The 17925-nt window shown below is 51.3% G+C and overlaps 4 protein-coding genes across 4 annotated transcripts; 1 reads left to right on the forward strand and 3 right to left on the reverse strand.

Moving 5' to 3' along the window:
* Positions 1 to 35: 35 nt before the first annotated feature.
* BO82DRAFT_358525 (glutamate synthase (NADH)) lies at positions 36 to 7223 on the reverse strand. The gene is made up of 3 exons (XM_025636314.1): positions 6810 to 7223; positions 6673 to 6713; positions 36 to 6604 (listed from the first exon to the last, which is right to left on the reverse strand). The coding sequence occupies exons 1-3, from the start codon at positions 6983 to 6985 to the stop codon at positions 438 to 440; spliced, it is 6384 nt and encodes a 2127-aa protein (XP_025487330.1). The 5' UTR covers positions 6986 to 7223; the 3' UTR covers positions 36 to 437.
* Positions 7224 to 12516: 5293 nt separating this feature from the next.
* On the forward strand, positions 12517 to 14008 carry BO82DRAFT_358528 (uncharacterized protein). Its single transcript, XM_025636315.1, has 2 exons — positions 12517 to 12637; positions 12730 to 14008. The coding sequence occupies exons 1-2, from the start codon at positions 12605 to 12607 to the stop codon at positions 13864 to 13866; spliced, it is 1170 nt and encodes a 389-aa protein (XP_025487331.1). The 5' UTR covers positions 12517 to 12604; the 3' UTR covers positions 13867 to 14008.
* Positions 14009 to 14663: 655 nt separating this feature from the next.
* On the reverse strand, positions 14664 to 15718 carry BO82DRAFT_188381 (SNARE domain- containing protein). Its single transcript, XM_025630503.1, has 4 exons — positions 15516 to 15718; positions 15245 to 15448; positions 15069 to 15162; positions 14664 to 15014 (listed from the first exon to the last, which is right to left on the reverse strand). Exons 1-4 carry the CDS (start codon positions 15524 to 15526, stop codon positions 14811 to 14813), a joined length of 513 nt encoding a protein of 170 aa, XP_025487332.1. The 5' UTR covers positions 15527 to 15718; the 3' UTR covers positions 14664 to 14810.
* Positions 15719 to 15851: 133 nt separating this feature from the next.
* BO82DRAFT_345597 (histone H2A.Z-specific chaperone CHZ1) lies at positions 15852 to 16754 on the reverse strand (the record flags this gene model as incomplete). The annotated part of the gene is made up of 2 exons (XM_025633711.1): positions 15852 to 16472; positions 16596 to 16754. 2 exons carry the CDS (start codon positions 16752 to 16754, stop codon positions 16242 to 16244), a joined length of 390 nt encoding a protein of 129 aa, XP_025487333.1. The 3' UTR covers positions 15852 to 16241.
* Between the last annotated feature and the right edge of the window lie 1171 nt (positions 16755 to 17925).

Raw genomic sequence — 17925 nt, forward strand, 5'->3', positions numbered from 1 at the left:
ATTTTGAACTTGGATTCAGATGATAATCATACTGTGCCAAGTCACTTGGAATCATCAGATTGATATTGACGTGAATAGAATATGTACAGACAGCTAGTAAGTTGCACAGAATGACAAACGCTCCGACCTTACACAACATTCTGAAGATGAAAGAACGCTGCACAACTCAGGCAAGCATAGAAGTGAAGCAAAAGTCTTCAATCAGCCTCCCCAAAATAGTCTCTCGGAAAGATAGTAGAAAAATGTATAGCTATAGAGATACCAGCCATCCGACGTTAATTTCACCGAAGCAACCAACTTTTCTTTTAGCTTTTCCTAGCTCCGTTTTGCTCTGTAATATTGACAGTCATAGATTCATTGTGATCATGAGTTTCACTTTGGATCGTTGTGCTGCTGGATCCTGCCCAGCATGATGAAACCGAGATATGTAACAAGATTTAAGCTGAGACGGTCTGTGGGGCCGACTGGGGTACTGCATCGATAGCAGGACGGCGAACAATGCCGCCAGTGACTGGAAGCTGGGAGCTAATGCCCATGAGAGCAGCATCAACCTCACGGGCACACTGGCGGCCCTCGTTGATGCCCCAGACGATGAGAGACTGGCCACGACGGCAGTCACCGGCAGCATAAACGCCAGGGACGTTGGTGGAGTACTGACCAGGAGGAGTCTTGACATTCTTACGCGCATCGCGCTCAATATCATCTCCTAGAAGGCGATCTTCCGGACCGAGGAAGCCCATTGAAAGAAGAACGAGATCAGCCGGGAAGAATTGCTCGCTGCCTTCGACAGTCTTCATGTCCCATCCGCCAGAAGCACCCTTCGTCCACTCCACGCGAACAGTATTGATACCCTTAACGCGACCACTGCCATCGTCAACGAACTCCTTAGACATGACACAGTACTCGCGAGGGTCCTTGCCCATGTGTGTCTTGACCTCGGAATGGCCATAGTCAACCCGGTAGATGCGAGGCCATTGGGGCCAAGGGTTGTCGCGGGCACGCTCCGGCGGAGGCTGGGGCAGCAACTCGAAGTTGGTAACAGACTTGGCACCATGACGAACAGAAGTACCAATGCAGTCATTTCCGGTATCACCACCGCCAATAACAACAACGTGCTTGTCCTTTGCGGAGATGTATGCACCATCGGCAAGGTTGGAATCAAGGAGCGACTTGGTGTTGCGGTGCAAGAATTGCATGGCATAATGAATGCCCTCAAGCTCGCGTCCAGGGACCTTTAGATCACGAGCCACGGTGGCACCAGTAGCAATGATAACAGCATCGTTGGTCTTGCGCAGGGACTCCAGGCTGACATCGTGTTCAGGTCCAACGGGGGTGCTAGAGACAAATTGGACGCCTTCGGCGGCCATCAGGTCAACACGACGCTGCACGACCTTCTTGTCTAGCTTCATGTTGGGGATTCCATACATGAGCAGCCCACCAATACGATCAGCTCGCTCGTAGACAGTCACACTGTGCCCAGCACGGTTGAGTTGATCTGCAGCAGCGAGACCCGCCGGACCAGAACCAATAATGGCAATAGTCTTGCCAGTGCGAGACTTAGGAGGACGAGGGACCATCCAGCCCATTTCGAACCCACGGTCAATGATAGCACACTCGATAGACTTGATTCCTACTGGGTCTTCGTTGATACCTAGGACACATGCGCCCTCACAAGGCGCGGGGCAGACACGACCGGTGAACTCTGGGAAGTTGTTTGTCATGAGAAGACGGTTAAGCGCATCTTGCCACTGATTCTGGAAAACCAGTTCATTCCACTTCGGGATGATATTGGAGATCGGGCAACCAGTATCAGACTGACAAAATGGGACACCGCAGTCCATGCAACGAGCTGACTGGTACTTCAACTCATCCTCGCTAAGACGGGCAGAAAGCTCAGCCCAGTCACGCGTCCGAGTAGCTGGGTTTCGGTACTTTTCGCTGCGACGATTATACTTCATAAAACCTCTGGTCTTATCAAGAATGAGAGCCGAGCGCTTCTTCTCAGTCTTTGAGTCACTGATGCTGTCTTCAATGTCGAGCATCTCAACCTTCTTCGCATCCTTTTCAGATTGGGCCTTCGATTTTTCAGCTGGAACCGGCGTACCAGGAAGCTGAGGCAAAGTGAACTCGGCCTGCTTTGCGGCCTTAGCCTTGGCACTTTCCTCCTCGAGGATGCGCTTGTAATCAATGGGCAAAACCTTGACGAAGTGGCGGAGAGCACGGGTGAAATCGAGCAAGATGCGGGCAGCCAATTCGGAACCGGTGTAGTGGTGGTGATCCTCAATCAAGCCACGAACGAAAGCGATTTCAGCGGGATCTTCCAATCCGCTGACCTCGACCATCTCCATGTTGACCTTGGAATGGAAATCCTGGCTCTTGTCCAAGATATATGCGATACCACCGGACATACCAGCTGCAAAGTTACGTCCTGTGGGACCAAGGACAAGCACCCGACCGCCAGTCATATACTCACATCCATGGTCACCAACACCCTCAACGACAGCGGTAGCCCCGGAATTACGAACAGCGAAACGCTCAGCAGCCAAACCGCGGAAGAAGCAGGTACCCCGAGTAGCACCATAGAGACAGGTGTTGCCGACAATGACGTTCTCCTCGGCCTTGTATGCAGCGCCACGGGGAGGGTACACAATTAGGCGGCCTCCAGAAAGACCCTTACCGACATAGTCGTTGGCATCACCTTCCAGCTCAAGGGTGATACCCGGAGCAAGGTAAGCGCCAAAGGACTGACCGGCCGAGCCCTTGATGTTCGAGTGAATAGTGTCTTGCGGGAGTCCTTCCCCGCCATAGCGGCGACTAACCTGATAGGACAAGGTAGCACCCAAGGCACGGTCCGTGTTGACAATATCGCACTCGATCCGACAGGGCAGGCCCTTCTCCAACGCAAGCTCGGATTCGGCAATTAACTTGTTATCGAGACGTGTGTGGAGGCGATGGTCCTGCTTGCGAACATTGTAGGTAGCCACTCCAGGACGGAGGGAGTGGGCTGGGGTGAGAATAAGGGATAGATCAATCTTCTCTTGTTTGGGAGTTTTGATACCATCTCGAATCCTGAGGAGCTCCGCACGACCCACCATCTCATTGACCGTTCGAATGCCCAACTTGGCCATGATGGCACGCATCTCGTTAGCAACATAGTAAAAGAAGTTGATCACATGCTCGGGAGTTCCCTGGAATTTGGCCCTCAGTGCTGGGTCCTGGGTCGCAATTCCAACAGGACAGGTATTCAGATGACACTTGCGCATCATGATACATCCCATAGCAATCAAGGGAGTGGTGGCAAATCCGAATTCCTCTGCACCGAGCAGACAAGCAACAGCAAGATCACGGCCGGTACGAATTTGACCGTCGGTCTGGACAACAACACGCCCGCGCAGGTCGTTCAGAACAAGGGTCTGGTGGGTTTCGGCCAGACCCAACTCCCATGGAAGACCGGCATATTTGATACCGGTCCAACGGGAGGCACCAGTACCACCATCGTGACCGGAGATCAAGATGTGATCAGCCTTAGCCTTAGCGACACCAGAGGCAACAATACCAACACCAACCTCGGACACAAGCTTGACGGATACTCGTGCACGAGGGTTGGAGCATTTGAGATCGTAGATGAGTTGCTTAAGATCTTCAATGGAGTAGATGTCGTGATGCGGAGGTGGCGAGATTAACCCGACACCAGGAGTAGAGTAACGAGTACGGGCGATAGGGCCCACGACCTTGTGTCCAGGAAGCTCACCACCTTCACCGGGCTTAGCTCCTTGTGCCATCTTGATCTGCAGCTCATCAGCGTCCGCGAGGTAGTGAGAAGTCACACCGAAGCGACCAGAAGCGATTTGCTTGATGGCGGAACGCATTGTATCGCCGTTCTCGAATCTCCTGCTCCTCTCGGGATCTTCGCCTCCTTCACCAGTGTTCGACTTTCCACCGAGGCGGTTCATAGCGACTGCCAAGGTAGAATGCGATTCCATGGAGATAGAACCATAAGACATGGCACCTGTAACGAACCGACGCACAATTTCTGTCCACGGTTCGACCTGGTCAATGGGGATGGGGGTCCGCTGTTCAAAGTCGAAATCGAGCATACCACGCAGGGTACAATTCTTGATCTGCTCGTGTTCAGCCTTGGCATACGCTTCATACGACTTGTCATTCTTTGTGCGGACAGCATCTTGCATGTTCGCGATGCTGACCGGGTCATTGATGTGCTCTTCCCCGCCATCGCGCCAGTGATATTCGCCGGACTCGGGAAGACCGGGAATATCGACAATCTCGCGCGAAGGGTATCCACGCTCGTGGAACGCGAAGGCATCTTGAGCAATAAGCTCGAAAGTCATACCACGAATGCGGCTCGCGGTTCCAGCGAAGCAACGGTCAATGACGCTATCATCGATGCCAAGAGCTTCGAAAATCTGAGCGCCCTTGTAGGACTGCAAGGTGGAGATACCCATCTTGCTCATGACCTTGAGGATACCACCATCACAAGAAGCCTTATAATTTTCGATTACCTTCTGATCAGGAAGTTGCTTGCGAATCAGCTTTTCCCGGTTCATCTTGAGGATACACTCCATTGCAAGATAAGGATTGATAGCGTCGGCTCCGTACCCCACCAAGACACACATGTGATGTACCTCACGAGCCTCGGCGGTCTCAACGACGATGGCAGCGAGAGATCTCCATTTGTTACGGACCAAGTGGTGATGAACGAGCCCAGTGGCCAAAAGAGCGGAGACAGGAACTCTCCCGGCCGACGTGGCTCGGTCCGAAAGCACGAGGATCTTGTCCCCGTTCTGGATTGCTTCGGTTGTGGCATCGCAGATGGCATCAAGAGCTTCAAGGTAGCCAGGGACGCCCTTTTGCTTCTCGAATGTAATGTCAATGGTTTTGACTGTCCAATCCTTGTGAGCGCGATTGATATTCTTCAACGCGTTGAACTCGGGAATGCTCAGGATAGGGGATGGCAAGAGCAAGCGGTGACACTGTGACTGCTCCATTTCCAGAAGGTTGCCCTGAGGACCAACATAGCATTCTAGAGACATAACCACCGCCTCACGGATCGGATCGATGGGAGGGTTCGTGACCTGAGCAAAGAGTTGACGGAAATATTCGTAGAGAAGACGTGGTTGTTTAGCAATACAGGCAAGAGGAGCATCGTTGCCCATTGACCCCAGGGCTTCTTTTGAGTCGGCGGCCATAGGGCCGAGTAGCAGACTCACTTGTTCGAAGGAATAACCGAAAGCTTTCAGGCGGGGGTCATTCTGGATAGTCGTCTCATCTAATGGTGAGACGAGATCCACGCTCTGCGCATCCAACTTCTCTTTGATAGCAGGCAGTTTTAGGAGCTCTTTTTCTAACCAGGAGGCGAAATCATGTCGGTGGGAGACGGTATACTTAAGTTCCGAGTCATCGATGATCCGGCCAGCTACGGTGTCAACCAGAAGCATCTTTCCGGGCTGCAAGCGGCCCTTCTGAATCACGCGTTCAGGATCGATGTCCACAGCACCAACTTCAGAAGCACAGATTATTCTGTCGTCATCCGTGACATAGAAGCGGCAAGGACGCAAGCCATTGCGGTCAAGGTTAGCTCCGCAATAGCGGCCGTCGGAGAAAGTAAAGAGTGCCGGGCCATCCCAGGGCTCCATCTGGCACGCAGCCCATTCGTAGAAAGCAGCCTTGGCCGGGTCCATAGCTGGATTGTCCTGCCACGCTTCAGGAATCATGAGCATGACCGCTTCGGGCAAGGAAAGCACTCCGTTAATCATCAGTAGCTCCAAGACGTTATCGAAGGCGGCAGAGTCGGAACCACCATCCTCAACAATGGGATAGAGAGAGTCAAGCTCTGCTCCGAAAATCCCGGACTTGAGCACACCTTCTCTAGCGCGCATCCAGTTCTTGTTGCCACGAAGGGTGTTGATTTCACCATTGTGGGCCGCCCAACGCAAAGGTTGCGCACGGTCCCATGAAGGAAAAGTGTTGGTCGAGAAACGAGAATGGACGAGAGCAAAGTGACCCTCATAATCCACATTGACCAGGTCGTGGTAGTACTGGTACACCTGCACTGGAGCCAGCTGACCCTTGTAGACAATGTTCCGGTTACTGAGAGAGCAGAGGTAGAACCAGTTGGCAAGGCCAATCACATGGGTGGCACGCTTCCGTAGAACGTACAGCTGGAGCTCGAAAGTCTTGTCATCAAATTGTGCTGGGTCAGTGACTTCGGGCTTGTTGCCTTCGCCATACGCTGACTTGAACACCACGAAGGGTTGCATGATGATGGGCTCCCGTGAGAGCGCAGCAGGGCCGAGAATGGTCGAATCGCGAGGAACCTCGCGCCATCCCAGCACGCGTAGACCCAAAGACGTTGCGATTTCCTCGAATGTGTTAGTAGACTCCTTCAGAGACTCTTCGTCTGGCTTGAAGAACAAGTTTCCGACGGCATACTGGCCAAGAGGAGGGAGCTCAACTCCGACTTCCCGGGCGAAATTCTTGATGAAGAACTTGTGTGGGATACTGGTCATCACACCAGCACCATCACCGTCCCGTGCATCTGAACCAACGGCACCACGGTGCGTCATGTTACAGAGCAGGTTGCGAGCTGTACTCAATGCTTTCATTAATAAACCAGTCGCCAGGGAGCGTTTAGGCCGGCGCAGGGCAACTCACCATCACTGACAATCTTGTGGCTAGGCTTTCCTTTTATGTGTCTGTCGACAGTTCTTGTTAGTTACTTTGCCAGTCTTCTGCGTGCCCTCGAGGTTGCGCATTTTTAGTGATGGTGAAGGAAGACGCAGGGCACTTACGCGGCGAAGCCTACACCACAAGCATCCTTTTCATATTCGGGGTCATAGAGACCTTGCCGCTCGGGCAAGGTGTTGGCCCAGCCATACCCCTGCTTCGGCTGGTACTCTGAATACTCATTCGGTTTCTGCTCATCGACTATAGGTTGGCCATAGAGTTCCTCCAAGTTCAGACCCATTCTTCCGTCGGTGGCCGACAGAGAATGTGATAGTAAGACGGAAGCTAGGAGGGGAGCTGTTGAGTGTTTGAGAACGGCCACCGAGGGTGTAGAATGGAGGGCGCTCGTTATGTGGGGGGAGGGGCGGGACTATGTTATCACAGAGTTGGAGGGTCAGGAGCGCAGGCAAGGAGGGACAGTCGAGGCGCTTCTGTCGATGACCCAACGTCTAGCTCCTGGCGAAGATTTGAATAGAAGAAGAGAGGGTAAGAGTAAAGACGAAGGAGAGGAGGGGAAGATAATACTTAAAGAGCGCCGATCCGTGAGCCCGAGGGAGAAGAGATTGGGTGGAGGGGGGGGAGGGGAGGGGACGGGGGGGGAGGAGGAGGAAATGAATTAAAAAGGGTAACCAAAGCGGAAGGACAAACGGGGGGCAGGGGTCCGGGGATGTTCAATTCGATGTACTCGAGTACTGTAATAATGCTTGAACCATATGCTCCTGCTCCTGCATGAATGATTAGTTAGTGACTAACCTGTTCACTAACTTAACCAGACAGGCTACTGTAAGGATAGAGAAAGAAAAAAAAAAAATACCACAGTGGGGATGGTCAAAGAACAGCCGTGGCAAACTGCAGCTTGACCGAGTAGGACAAGTACTGAAAGTAGTAGATTACTTAGTGGTGATGATGGTGGTAGTCGTATTAGTAGCAGTTAATTAGACTAGAAAGTATCCCTCCCGTACAGTACAGTCAGTCCACAGTGAACGACCGACGGGCGCAGAGGGAAACGAAGCTAATGCTTGGTTTGTTCCTCTTTGCTCCAAACCTACGGTTGGTAGGAAGTTAACTGCATCCGCATTCTACCCAGTCGATGGTAGCTTTCCACTCCCGAGCCGCCTAGAAGCAACAAAATGAGGTCGTTTTCGGGCTGGCACCATTCACTTTCCCCACCATTCCAGACTCAATCCAGTTGCCTTGGGTTGTACAGTACATACAAATACATAGGGATGCATGAAGAGATCGAAGGGATCGACAAGCACTTTCATCATTATTTGTCGTGTTGGTGCTTTCTAGTCTACTAATTACTACTCGGTAGACTCATCATGCAAGAAGGTCTGGAGAGGTTGAAATGACTGCACTTCGGTCTTCTAGAGTGCAGGCAGATAAGCACCCGTGCACCAATCAGGACAACGGCTTTACAAGTCGAGGACACTTTGGCTGGTAGATTAGGTTTCAACTACGTCAAGATCCAGGCCGGTGGAGCCTCGGTCTCAAACCCAGAAAAAAAGAGGTTGCTTCCCACTGACGGCGCTAGTCCTTCCTTGCCTGAACCGCTACTGTAATCTCGTATTGTGCTGTAATAATTTACCCGGGCCCTCCACTCTGTAATCCCAAAACGACATTTCTTGTAGGTCAAGGAAATTGGGTTCTCTTCTCCAACTCTCCAATTCTCTCTCATGATGAGCTTGGCCCTGGTGTTCTTTTCGTTATCCAAAAAGAGGAAATTGACCCATGCCGTTACCTATCACCATTCATGTGGGTTTGGAGATGGCGTGGCTTGCAATATCTTCTGATCTCACCTCCTAGGTGTTCGCTCTTCTTATCCCATCTCGACTCAACAGCGGCGGCATGCTGTTCTTGAACACTGTCTAGGACTGCACCACGGGCCGGATTGTGAATCACTGCTCGCAATGAGTACCTGAAGTGTAGACCAGGAGGTGTCAACCTGAGAAATCTGACAAGACTCCCTCATTCCCATTATGATCAAGAAAAAGAACGACAAGAAACGAAGGCCCCGGTGAGTGACTTGGTAATGGCAGGAATCACTTTCCACATTTCTGTGACATGAAGCTCGTTCACTTAAGTACGAAAGTCAGTGGGGCGGTGCAGGGATGGAGTGCTTATCCCCAAGGACGCTCCAAACAGTTGGTCAGCCTAGACTGGAGACGCATGGCCGGTGGGTAACTAGCCACTATCTACCGACCCTAGAGGAGAGAAACTGATCCGGGAAGACTTGCTTGTGTATAGGAGAAATGCACAAGTTAATGACTACCCACACAGTTTTGACTTAATAAGAAAGGCTGAGCAAGAACCAACACTACACATGGCATTCTATCAGCAGAAGTATGAGGATACAATTGGCCAAGCACCTAGCGCAGACGAGAGGCGGATTATTCTAGATGGCTGGCTACGGATAGCACACTCACCTCAGCCGTTAGGGTTAGAGGTCGGTGGCCACTGCAATATTATTCCATCGCCAAGGACTCTGCATAGCACCCTGTGCCTCTAATTACCTGGCAGAGCACACAAATGTTATATTAAGTCATCCAAAAATACAAGTTATCAAATCTGCCAGGCAGAACACTCTACACAGCGCTTTCGCGACCTGCAACATTACAAACACATAGCGCAGCGACCCAGCTGCCGCAGATATAGATGAATGGACACATTGAACAAGTAACTTGGTGTTTCTCTTCGGAGCTTAGTCAAGGCGACCACAAGAGCGCAAAGACTGTGGGAACAAAGTGACCATCCCTGTCTCCAAAAAATAATGAAAGCCCTGTGATTAACTGGTACGTCCTGCTTTGTACGTGAGTGCAGCTTACTAGAACCTTACCCCACGCTGCGGTGCAGGCTGTCTGACGATCAATGGTAAATTAACCAAAATGGTATATAACAAGTGCATACACAATTACGGCTAGTATATGTATTATTGGCAGATGTCGGGAGGTGGGATCAGTTCCCTGGGAACGGAGCGGTAATCTACCTAGTTGCGGTGCAGCACCAGCTTGCTTGCTTGCTTAGCTGTCCGCCCGGCCGTTCGAGGTCAGCTCAGACCTTCCGACAACGGCCAAGCTGGGCGCCTTTCCCTATTCATCCCGGAATCCCTCCCCCTCCCTCTCCCTCCTCTCTCGGGCCACGTTTCCCACTGGCCGCCTTCCTGGACGTGGCTTCCAGCTGGCCCCAGCGGCTGCCTTCAAGCCTGACCCCGATTTCGGAGGCGTCTGCCCCAGTAACCACCTAGTTATGAGACTGTCTAGCCCCTTTGGGGATTTCTCTAACTCATTCTTTCAGGTCATCTCCTGTTGGAACCTACCACTTATCGACTAATCTCTATCTTCCTACTCGACCTCCATTCACAGATTGAACATAGTAACCAAATCCTTTTCACAACCTTCTCTCTCTGCTTTAATCAGTGAGCGCCTACCCATGTAGCTACTATTTCTATTCTTGTCAATTTTCCGGGGAATATCCACCCTAAAAGCTCCCCTCCCTCCATTTCGTTGCCGAGGGGCCGATCCAACGCTTTCCCCGTGGGATCGAAGCGGTCCATGCCCGGGATTGGTGTACGTACTGTATAGTAACCTAGAAAAGGTACACAAAGTAGGCCCGGGGACAATTTAATTAGCCGTTGAATGGCCCCCGGCCAATAAGTGCCGCATACACCATCTCCGGAAATATGAACGGTTCACATGGCCGGACATCTACAGCCTACAGGAGTAGAAGTACAGTGCTGTACTCCGTACTTTAGCAGACTATTGCCCTCTCCTGCATCCTATCAATTGCCCACTCACAACTTCGGAATTTCACAACCCAGAGATAGGATGTTTAGTGCCGAATCCCAGGACCGATAAGCATAGCCGACATCAAGAAATGTAATGCAAATTGTCATACACAGATCTCTCAATCTAGCCTTCTCGATATCCCTTCATGCTGTATGGAGCATGAATCCTGAGAGGACATGTGCATCCAGAATCGCGGTCCCCGGATCATACCGACCGCGTAACAACTGCTAAAATGTGTGGTCTGTGGCTACGACTCAATTTCCTAACCCCGAGGAATTTTTTCTCAGACGACCTGTTGATCGATAAGACGGCACCAGCAATCTCTCCTCTTATCACCGATCGAGTTTGAACCCTTCGTTTCGGCCGATTTGAAGTCGAGACGGAACAGGCAATCCAATCCTCAGCTGCAGCGATCATGCCCATGGCCACCATCCACCATCATTAGTCGATTCATGGCACCTCATTAGCTCTCGGGGAACCTGCACTCCCAGGGTTGCGGAAGGATGGAGATGGGCCGAGAATGGTTTCCCTCGGTATGAAGAGCGTCTCCAATACAACCCGATGGCGTGGGAAAATCGAATTCAGTCAAATCACTCAGTCGGGACGCGCAACCTGCCCAGTGCCCACACCAGAGGATGTTCAGTAGTGCATGAGGATGGTTGGGGACGGGCATCACATGACCGAGCGGAGATGCCAATGTTTCCGTCTCCCGAATTCTCCCGGAGCGTGTCTGCTCAGGCTTGACCGGTTTAGGTTCACCGGATGTGATCTTGTCGAAGGAGCGGAAGACTGCAACCCTTCGGAAGTTTTAGGAGTCAATGACGGTAACGGTGACAAGTACTGGTACTGACGGAGAGCTGTACAGGACACTACTTACTGTACGTCTTTCCTACTGCTGCTCCGGGGAGAGTGCAGGCAGAACTTGAAGTCGTTCCTCCATTTGCTTCGGCTGATGATTTGTCCTCCTATGACTGGATGAGGTTCAATGGCTCATCTTGCAGGACCGGAGCACTAGCTGGTAGTTTGTCCTGCCACTGCGACACCCGTTACAGGCTACTGCATCTCGGTAGACAGAATGTGGAAGGACTTGTGGTGGAGCAGACTGCTCCGTGCAAATGGTCTGATTCTCACATCCCTAAGTTGCTGGTAGTCAGTCTACACTACATAGTTCCTACGCACAGTCTCCGAGGTCGAACGACTACTGAAGGAATGTTTGCTTGACTTTACAGCTCATAAACTACCCCACCATCCTCGAATTGCTCATTGCCTCACCCAGACTATACAAGAATGAATACAAGCAAAGTGCCACAGATCTAATTGCTCGTCCGATGAGTCTTGAGGGCTTTCCACAGAATATATATATACAAAGTGCAGACATTGCAGCTTTCGTAGATACAAGAGATCGCCATCGCCGCTGTCTCTTGAGCTGCAGACGAAGGAATGGACATGGATCACGAGGGCTTTACTGGATGTGACTATCAAATCTTGTGTAGATTTAGCACACACTTGGCTCTGGTAGTCCAAAGCTATTAGCTGTGGAGGTACAGTACTGTACCTAGTTTTTTTCGGAACATCAAATAGTTGCTTCATAGTTAACGAGCTACTCTGTGCAGACTGCAGAGTATGTGTAATCAATTAACAAGATAAATCGAGGAAATACATTGAATCAATTTGATAGGCCCAGTTCTGTGCCATTGTAGATTCTTGTAGGCCAACGTTCAGAATGTCAGAATACATGATTTGAAGTACGTACCCAGCCCGCACCAACAATGGCAGACTCGAACAGGTAAGCTTCCGTCGGAGAGGTCCTTCCCCGCACGCGGAGACTCCCTCCTCTTCCGCCATTGATTGTTTTTTCTCGGTTTCCCCTTGCAACTGTCATTCATTAGCATCCACACACACAACACTGAATCAAGTCACGCACAAAGCAATTCACATTCTGTCGCAGAGAGTGCGCCCTCTACCTAGCCTCAAGACTACAACAGAGCACACCTAAGCAGTGCCATTAGTCCGGTCAGCCAACACAGCAAAACGCATATTCCACCGGAAGGCTTGACCGGACACAACAAACCGCGATGCTCTCCCTTCCCCTCATTACCCCCCGCGATGTACGTCATCTCTGCCTTGAAAAACAACTGGCTTTCGAAGTACAATCCACCTCATGCAAATCTCCCGTCTCTAACAAACCATACCATCCTAGTCCCACGAGCTCTGGTTCGGTTCGTCGCAACCTTACCGCTCCTCATCCTCCACCTCCGCGACACCTAATCACTCCCACCACCATCATCACCCGGGAGAACCCCACGGCCCCAACCGCCGCAATGGCAGCAACCACCCCAGCACTGGACGTGGCCTCTCTGCCTCCTCTGGAAATATGCTCTCATCACTCCTCCTCGAGGAACGGGCCCTCCGCGCCCGCAAAAACAACATCGCCTCGTTCGGATACTCGTGGATCAAACCTGCCGGCTGTCCAAAGACGATGCTGGGGATGAAAGAAGAGGAAGCGGAACGGGAGGAGGCTCTGGCGGCCGCGGCCGCGGAGATGGCGGCTGCTGCTGCTGCGGCCGAGGCCGGCATGGATGACTTCGGGGGCCAGACGCAGGATACAATGGACGGAGAGGGGATGCAGGACGATACGGGGATGGAAAGAGACTTGGATGATGATATCCCTGATGCTGATGCGGACGGTCTAGTCGAGGAAGGGGAAGAAGGACTGGAGGAGGAGGGTGTTGTGGACGAGGATGAGGAGGGATACATGGAACGCGATCTGGATGATGACATCCCCGAGGCCTTTTCTGGTTACGATGACGACGATGAGGAAGATCTGGACGAGGAGAACGAGGGTTTCGACGGCCAACCAGACCTGGACGCTGATATCCCTAGTGCGGCGGAGGAAGGTTACGATGATGATGATGATGACGACATGAGCGAAAATGGAGCTATGGGCCGCGATCTGGACGATGACATTCCCGTGGCTGATAACGATCACTATGCACAGGGGGAGGAAGAGGAATGGCAACATACGGATACCGACGCCGAATTCGACGATGAAGAGGATGTCAGCTTTGCGCAGGATCCCTTTACGCAAAGTCTGCGCGCAAGTACGAGCAGCCGCGGTGGCTTACCTCCGGTGCCAATGCGACGAGAGCGCGAGACAGAGGCTCAGCGAAGGTTCTTGCAGCGCTGGAGTGGTGGCGGGGATGCGTTTGACACCAGCAGCATGCTCGTAGACGAAGAGGACCTACGAGCGTCGATAGCCAGCCAGGCCAGTCGGAGGAGTGTTTTCAGTCGATTTCCTCGTCGTCGAATGGGAGGCCCCAGAGATAGCCTCGAATAAAGTCAAATCCCTGCATAGTGGCAGTCTGGTGTTTGGGTGTCTTAACATGTGCGGCGTGTATGGAGGTCTTTTTTCTATCTCCTGGGGAAGGGTGGTAATCATGGCAATTAATCTGGCGTTAACAGGGGAAATGAGCAAGTCGAGTATGTTTTAGCTTGTAAGAGCCAAGCCCATGATCAAGAGTAATGTTTGCAGATGGTATATCTGGTTTTTCAGTCGCTATAGAAACACCCATTACATGTCATACTACCGCTTTTCAGGGCGGGAAACCCCATTATCCACAATATTCTTATAACTTGGGTGCTTTCTTGCAAATACTGTGTTGTAAGTAGGTGTGATTTTCCTGTGCAGCTGCTCAGTGGAACGTAAATGGCCAGGGCTACCACAAAGTGCCAACAAGCTCAACCTTGTGCTATAAACATGAGAAGATAACCAACTAGGCGCAGTGAAGATCCAAAGCCCTATGCTATGCTAAATTATATACACATCTCATTGTACACTGATTACCAAAAGCATCGAGGTCTAACTCGCTCATTACATTGGACGGCCATGAGCAACGTAGAGACCAAACTCCGGATATGCACTGTCAGAGCGATAAGAGAAGCTCGACAGAAGAACGATACAACAGGAAGCATTATTCATTTGCCGTAAGAAGCGAATGCCACGGTGGACAGGCCAGATAATTATTTGCAGTGCAATCCGAATGGCCAATCTTCTAATTAGGAACGCGGCGGTGTACGAATCATGTTGGCCGGGAAGAGAAGATAATCAGGTAGTAATATAAGGTAAGCGGATCAGCCGAACACAGGGGACGTCGAATGATGGAGCGCATACTGAGCAAGAACAAGTATCTGTAGCACAAGCGGAGATACCACAAATGGGTTCTGATGCTCGGGAAGCTGTTGGGAAGGAGTGGTTCTGAGAAGCGTGCCTGCGCCCGTCGACTAGGTTATCCACACATATGCGAATAGCAAAAAGACGACCAGGAAGAAGGCCAGCCAGACTCGCCAGCCTACACCGGTACGCTCCGCCATCCGCAGCATACGGGTCATGTTACCGCGGAGACGCACTCTGGTATTTTCGAAGGTGTTGTTGAGGTCGGAAATCGCCGAGGTATCCCGGATTTCATCGCCGATGGCGACGGTAAGCTGGAAGCGAGTGATTAGTATCACCTGCCTGGAGACAATGGCCTGCATGCTTACATCTTTCAACATCTTGACCTTCGCACTAATTCCTTCCACTTCTGCATCGTTCTGCGACTCCAAATGGTCGAGGACAGCATCCGAGTAATGGCCCCTACAAGCCGGAAGATGTAAGCAAGTTGCACACAGGATCCCTTCGAAATGCCCGCCCTTCGCATGGATTGCGGACACCTTACTTCTTGTTGGGAGTTGCTGTCCTGTATCCTGCTGTAGGTCCGCCAGTCCCCAGGCTCTCGCCAGCTGGTGGAGTATAGCCTCCGTATCCGTAACCTCCTATGCGGCCAGGAGATCGACTGGCCGGCCGAGAATCGCCGCCATAAGAGTCGAAAAGGGAAGACGAGGCGCGGGGGTCGCGTTGGTGAAGATTTGAACGTGGAAATCTAGTGGCACATAATCAGAATCTATTACTACCACTATTGCGGATGAAGACAGTTGGCATGGTCATACCGTGAGGCCATAACGAGTCGTTTCGTAGTCGTGGGCGGGTGAGGTCGATTAAGAGAATTATTATTTCAACAGCTCATACAACTTAGCTGGCAAGCATTTTCGATAAGTATTATGGGACGCTCTCGACCAGTGCCAGCCTGTCTGAATGGCTAGGGAGCTGACGAGTCTGTCATGCGACGGGGTATTGCAAGTCGGTTGCGGCGATCGACTCGGCGAAACACGCTGGCTACTAACCCGGCCGCTCTGCTCGGGCGGAGATGCCTCCGGCACGTGAGCCAACCTACAGGGTCTAGGATACCCATGTTCGACGTAACTGGACAGCTCCTGCTGGTAATCCTTGAATATGTGATTGGTTTATGGTTTCAGTTCATTGCTGCAATCAATGCAAGTATCCTCTCACCAATTGACCGGACTGTAGTTTATGCTAATACAATCGTGAGGCGAGATCTGTGAACTCATGTTGGCCCCGATGATGTGTGCATGCACATAAATAGCAAAGATCTCTGCGCGGACAGACACAGGAACATTTGCAGAATAATCTTTTATTCCGAGCCAGGAAAAAAGCCAGCAGTGATTAAATAGCAAAAGAAACCCCGACGTTCACGAATCCGATGAAGACCCTCAAAATCCTGCCTGCGCCTGTCAACCAATTGCCCGTTCAAACTCGCCGCCCCTATGTTAATGGTGGTATGATAGTCTTGTTCGAGTCATTAGAGATCGTGCATTTCAGCCGCGCATGACGGTATCCTCGTCGTCTTCCCCACCCTCATAATCCTCATCGTCGTCCTCCTCCTCGTCGTCCATCATGTTATCGGCCTTGAGCTTCTCGGCTGCCGCCTGATAATCAACGATCTTGCCGCGAGTACGACGGCCACCTGAGATGATGTTGTCCTCAGATATGGGCTCGAGGTTATCGCCATCTTCATCATTGTCTGCCGAAGAAGTTATAGGGTTAGACTGGCACTAATTGTAGTGGTGTGGCTCATTGCATATCATACCGTCTTCAGCCTGTGTACCATCGCGAGAAATTTGGTTAGTTTCGCAAGTCAGATAATGTTTTCAAGACGGGGATTGTCGTACCATCTCCTCGTTCTCGCTCTCGTCGCTATCCTCTTCCTCTAGGTTATCGTCGTGGGTAGGCTCGGTAGCCCGGCCCTTACCCTTATCCAGAGCAGCGGCATCGGGAGCGTTGGCGGCGCGGTCGAAGCCGGGAGTAGTGGCCTGGTTGCTGTCACCCATGGTGAAAAGGTCTCGGTTCTAGGGAGAAGGTCGGAAATGGACTAGAGTGTACGAGTGCGCAAAGATAATGGAAAGAGAAAGGAATCACAGGAGGTTGTTCCAAAGCAGAAATTTTAGGGATGTGTTGAGGTTCAGGCGCAAGGGAGATTCAGCTCAACGGTCCCCGGAGCGGTGGTTGCCCAGGGCGGCACACCTGCGGCTCCCGTGACTGAGGACCGGGGATTGAGGCGCCCACCACCTTCTGCATAGCATAACAAACATGCTACCTAACTGATCCCCCGGCCTAGCGGCCTTACTCAGTAGCTTACAGTAATCCTCTCGAGACTTCATTCTGGTCTTCTGTTCTAATCTCAAGTATATTCAAGATAGATGTGTCATGCCTTGCTACACCTCGACTTTACTCTCTGAGGTAGGTCCAGCTCATAGAAAAAGGAGTCAAATCGATACTATAATAGAATAGTAACTCTTTCGGCCGATCAACCATCATGGTTTTAGTTTGAGTTTCCAACGCCGCGTCTCTTTCGCTTCCCCTTGCTGCTGCTCATATGGCCTCCTCCTGGTAGATATCTTACTACTTACTTGAAGCTTAATCCACATTTCCACTTCAGAATTTCGAAAATGACAAGAAAAACCGAAGTAATAAACCGGAAGAACAAGAATGTTTTACATTTAGATACTTTCATGAATGTTGGACGGCTGGCAGGCACTTATGCACAATTCAGAGCAGAGTCTAATGCGGCCATTCCTGTTCGATTACAGAACCAATATCTTGCATTAATCGTGATCCAGGATACGTTGGCGTGACTCACAAACAGGCTTCACGGATGGATAAGATGAGTGAGAAGAATGCCGGCTGAAGGTGTTAGGCAGATTGACCCGTGCGCGACGCTCTTCTTCCGGGTCCTTGAAGACGGTGGCACCATTGAGGGCCCATGGAGCGAAAGTGTTGTACCCCTCAACATATGTTTATAGTAAAGCAATTATAGTAGGTTGATAAACCTACTTTTAGAGAGAGCGAATGCCCTTGCAGATCTGATTGAGCTGTGCCTCAAGCTGAGCACGACATTCACAGTCTCTGTTCAGCCATGCAACGGATAGGCAAATTCGAGAATTAGCAGCAAAGACACCTGACAGAATGCGAAAACATCGTCGGCTTTTTGTAGCCTGGATG

This window comes from Aspergillus uvarum, assembly GCF_003184745.1.
Source record: "Aspergillus uvarum CBS 121591 unplaced genomic scaffold BO82scaffold_72, whole genome shotgun sequence".
NCBI classification, from domain to species: domain Eukaryota; kingdom Fungi; phylum Ascomycota; class Eurotiomycetes; order Eurotiales; family Aspergillaceae; genus Aspergillus; species Aspergillus uvarum.

What these genes read in the sequence shown, in the direction of transcription:
- BO82DRAFT_358528 (XM_025636315.1), top strand. Translation starts at nt 12,605, where the DNA reads ATGCTCTCCCTTCCCCTCATTACCCCCCGCGAT. An exon ending in CCCTCATTACCCCCCGCGAT is followed by an intron (nt 12,638 to 12,729) that starts GTACGTCATCTC and finishes ATACCATCCTAG; the next exon opens with TCCCACGAGCTCTGGTTCGG.
- BO82DRAFT_188381 (XM_025630503.1), bottom strand. An exon ending in ACAGCAACTCCCAACAAGAA is followed by an intron (nt 15,163 to 15,244) that starts GTAAGGTGTCCG and finishes TCCGGCTTGTAG; the next exon opens with GGGCCATTACTCGGATGCTG. An exon ending in AGGTCAAGATGTTGAAAGAT is followed by an intron (nt 15,015 to 15,068) that starts GTAAGCATGCAG and finishes ACTCGCTTCCAG; the next exon opens with CTTACCGTCGCCATCGGCGA.
- BO82DRAFT_358525 (XM_025636314.1), bottom strand. Translation starts at nt 6,985, where the DNA reads ATGGGTCTGAACTTGGAGGAACTCTATGGCCAACCTATAGTCGATGAG. An exon ending in TGTGGTGTAGGCTTCGCCGC is followed by an intron (nt 6,714 to 6,809) that starts GTAAGTGCCCTG and finishes AACTGTCGACAG; the next exon opens with ACACATAAAAGGAAAGCCTA. An exon ending in CCACAAGATTGTCAGTGATG is followed by an intron (nt 6,605 to 6,672) that starts GTGAGTTGCCCT and finishes CATTGAGTACAG; the next exon opens with CTCGCAACCTGCTCTGTAAC.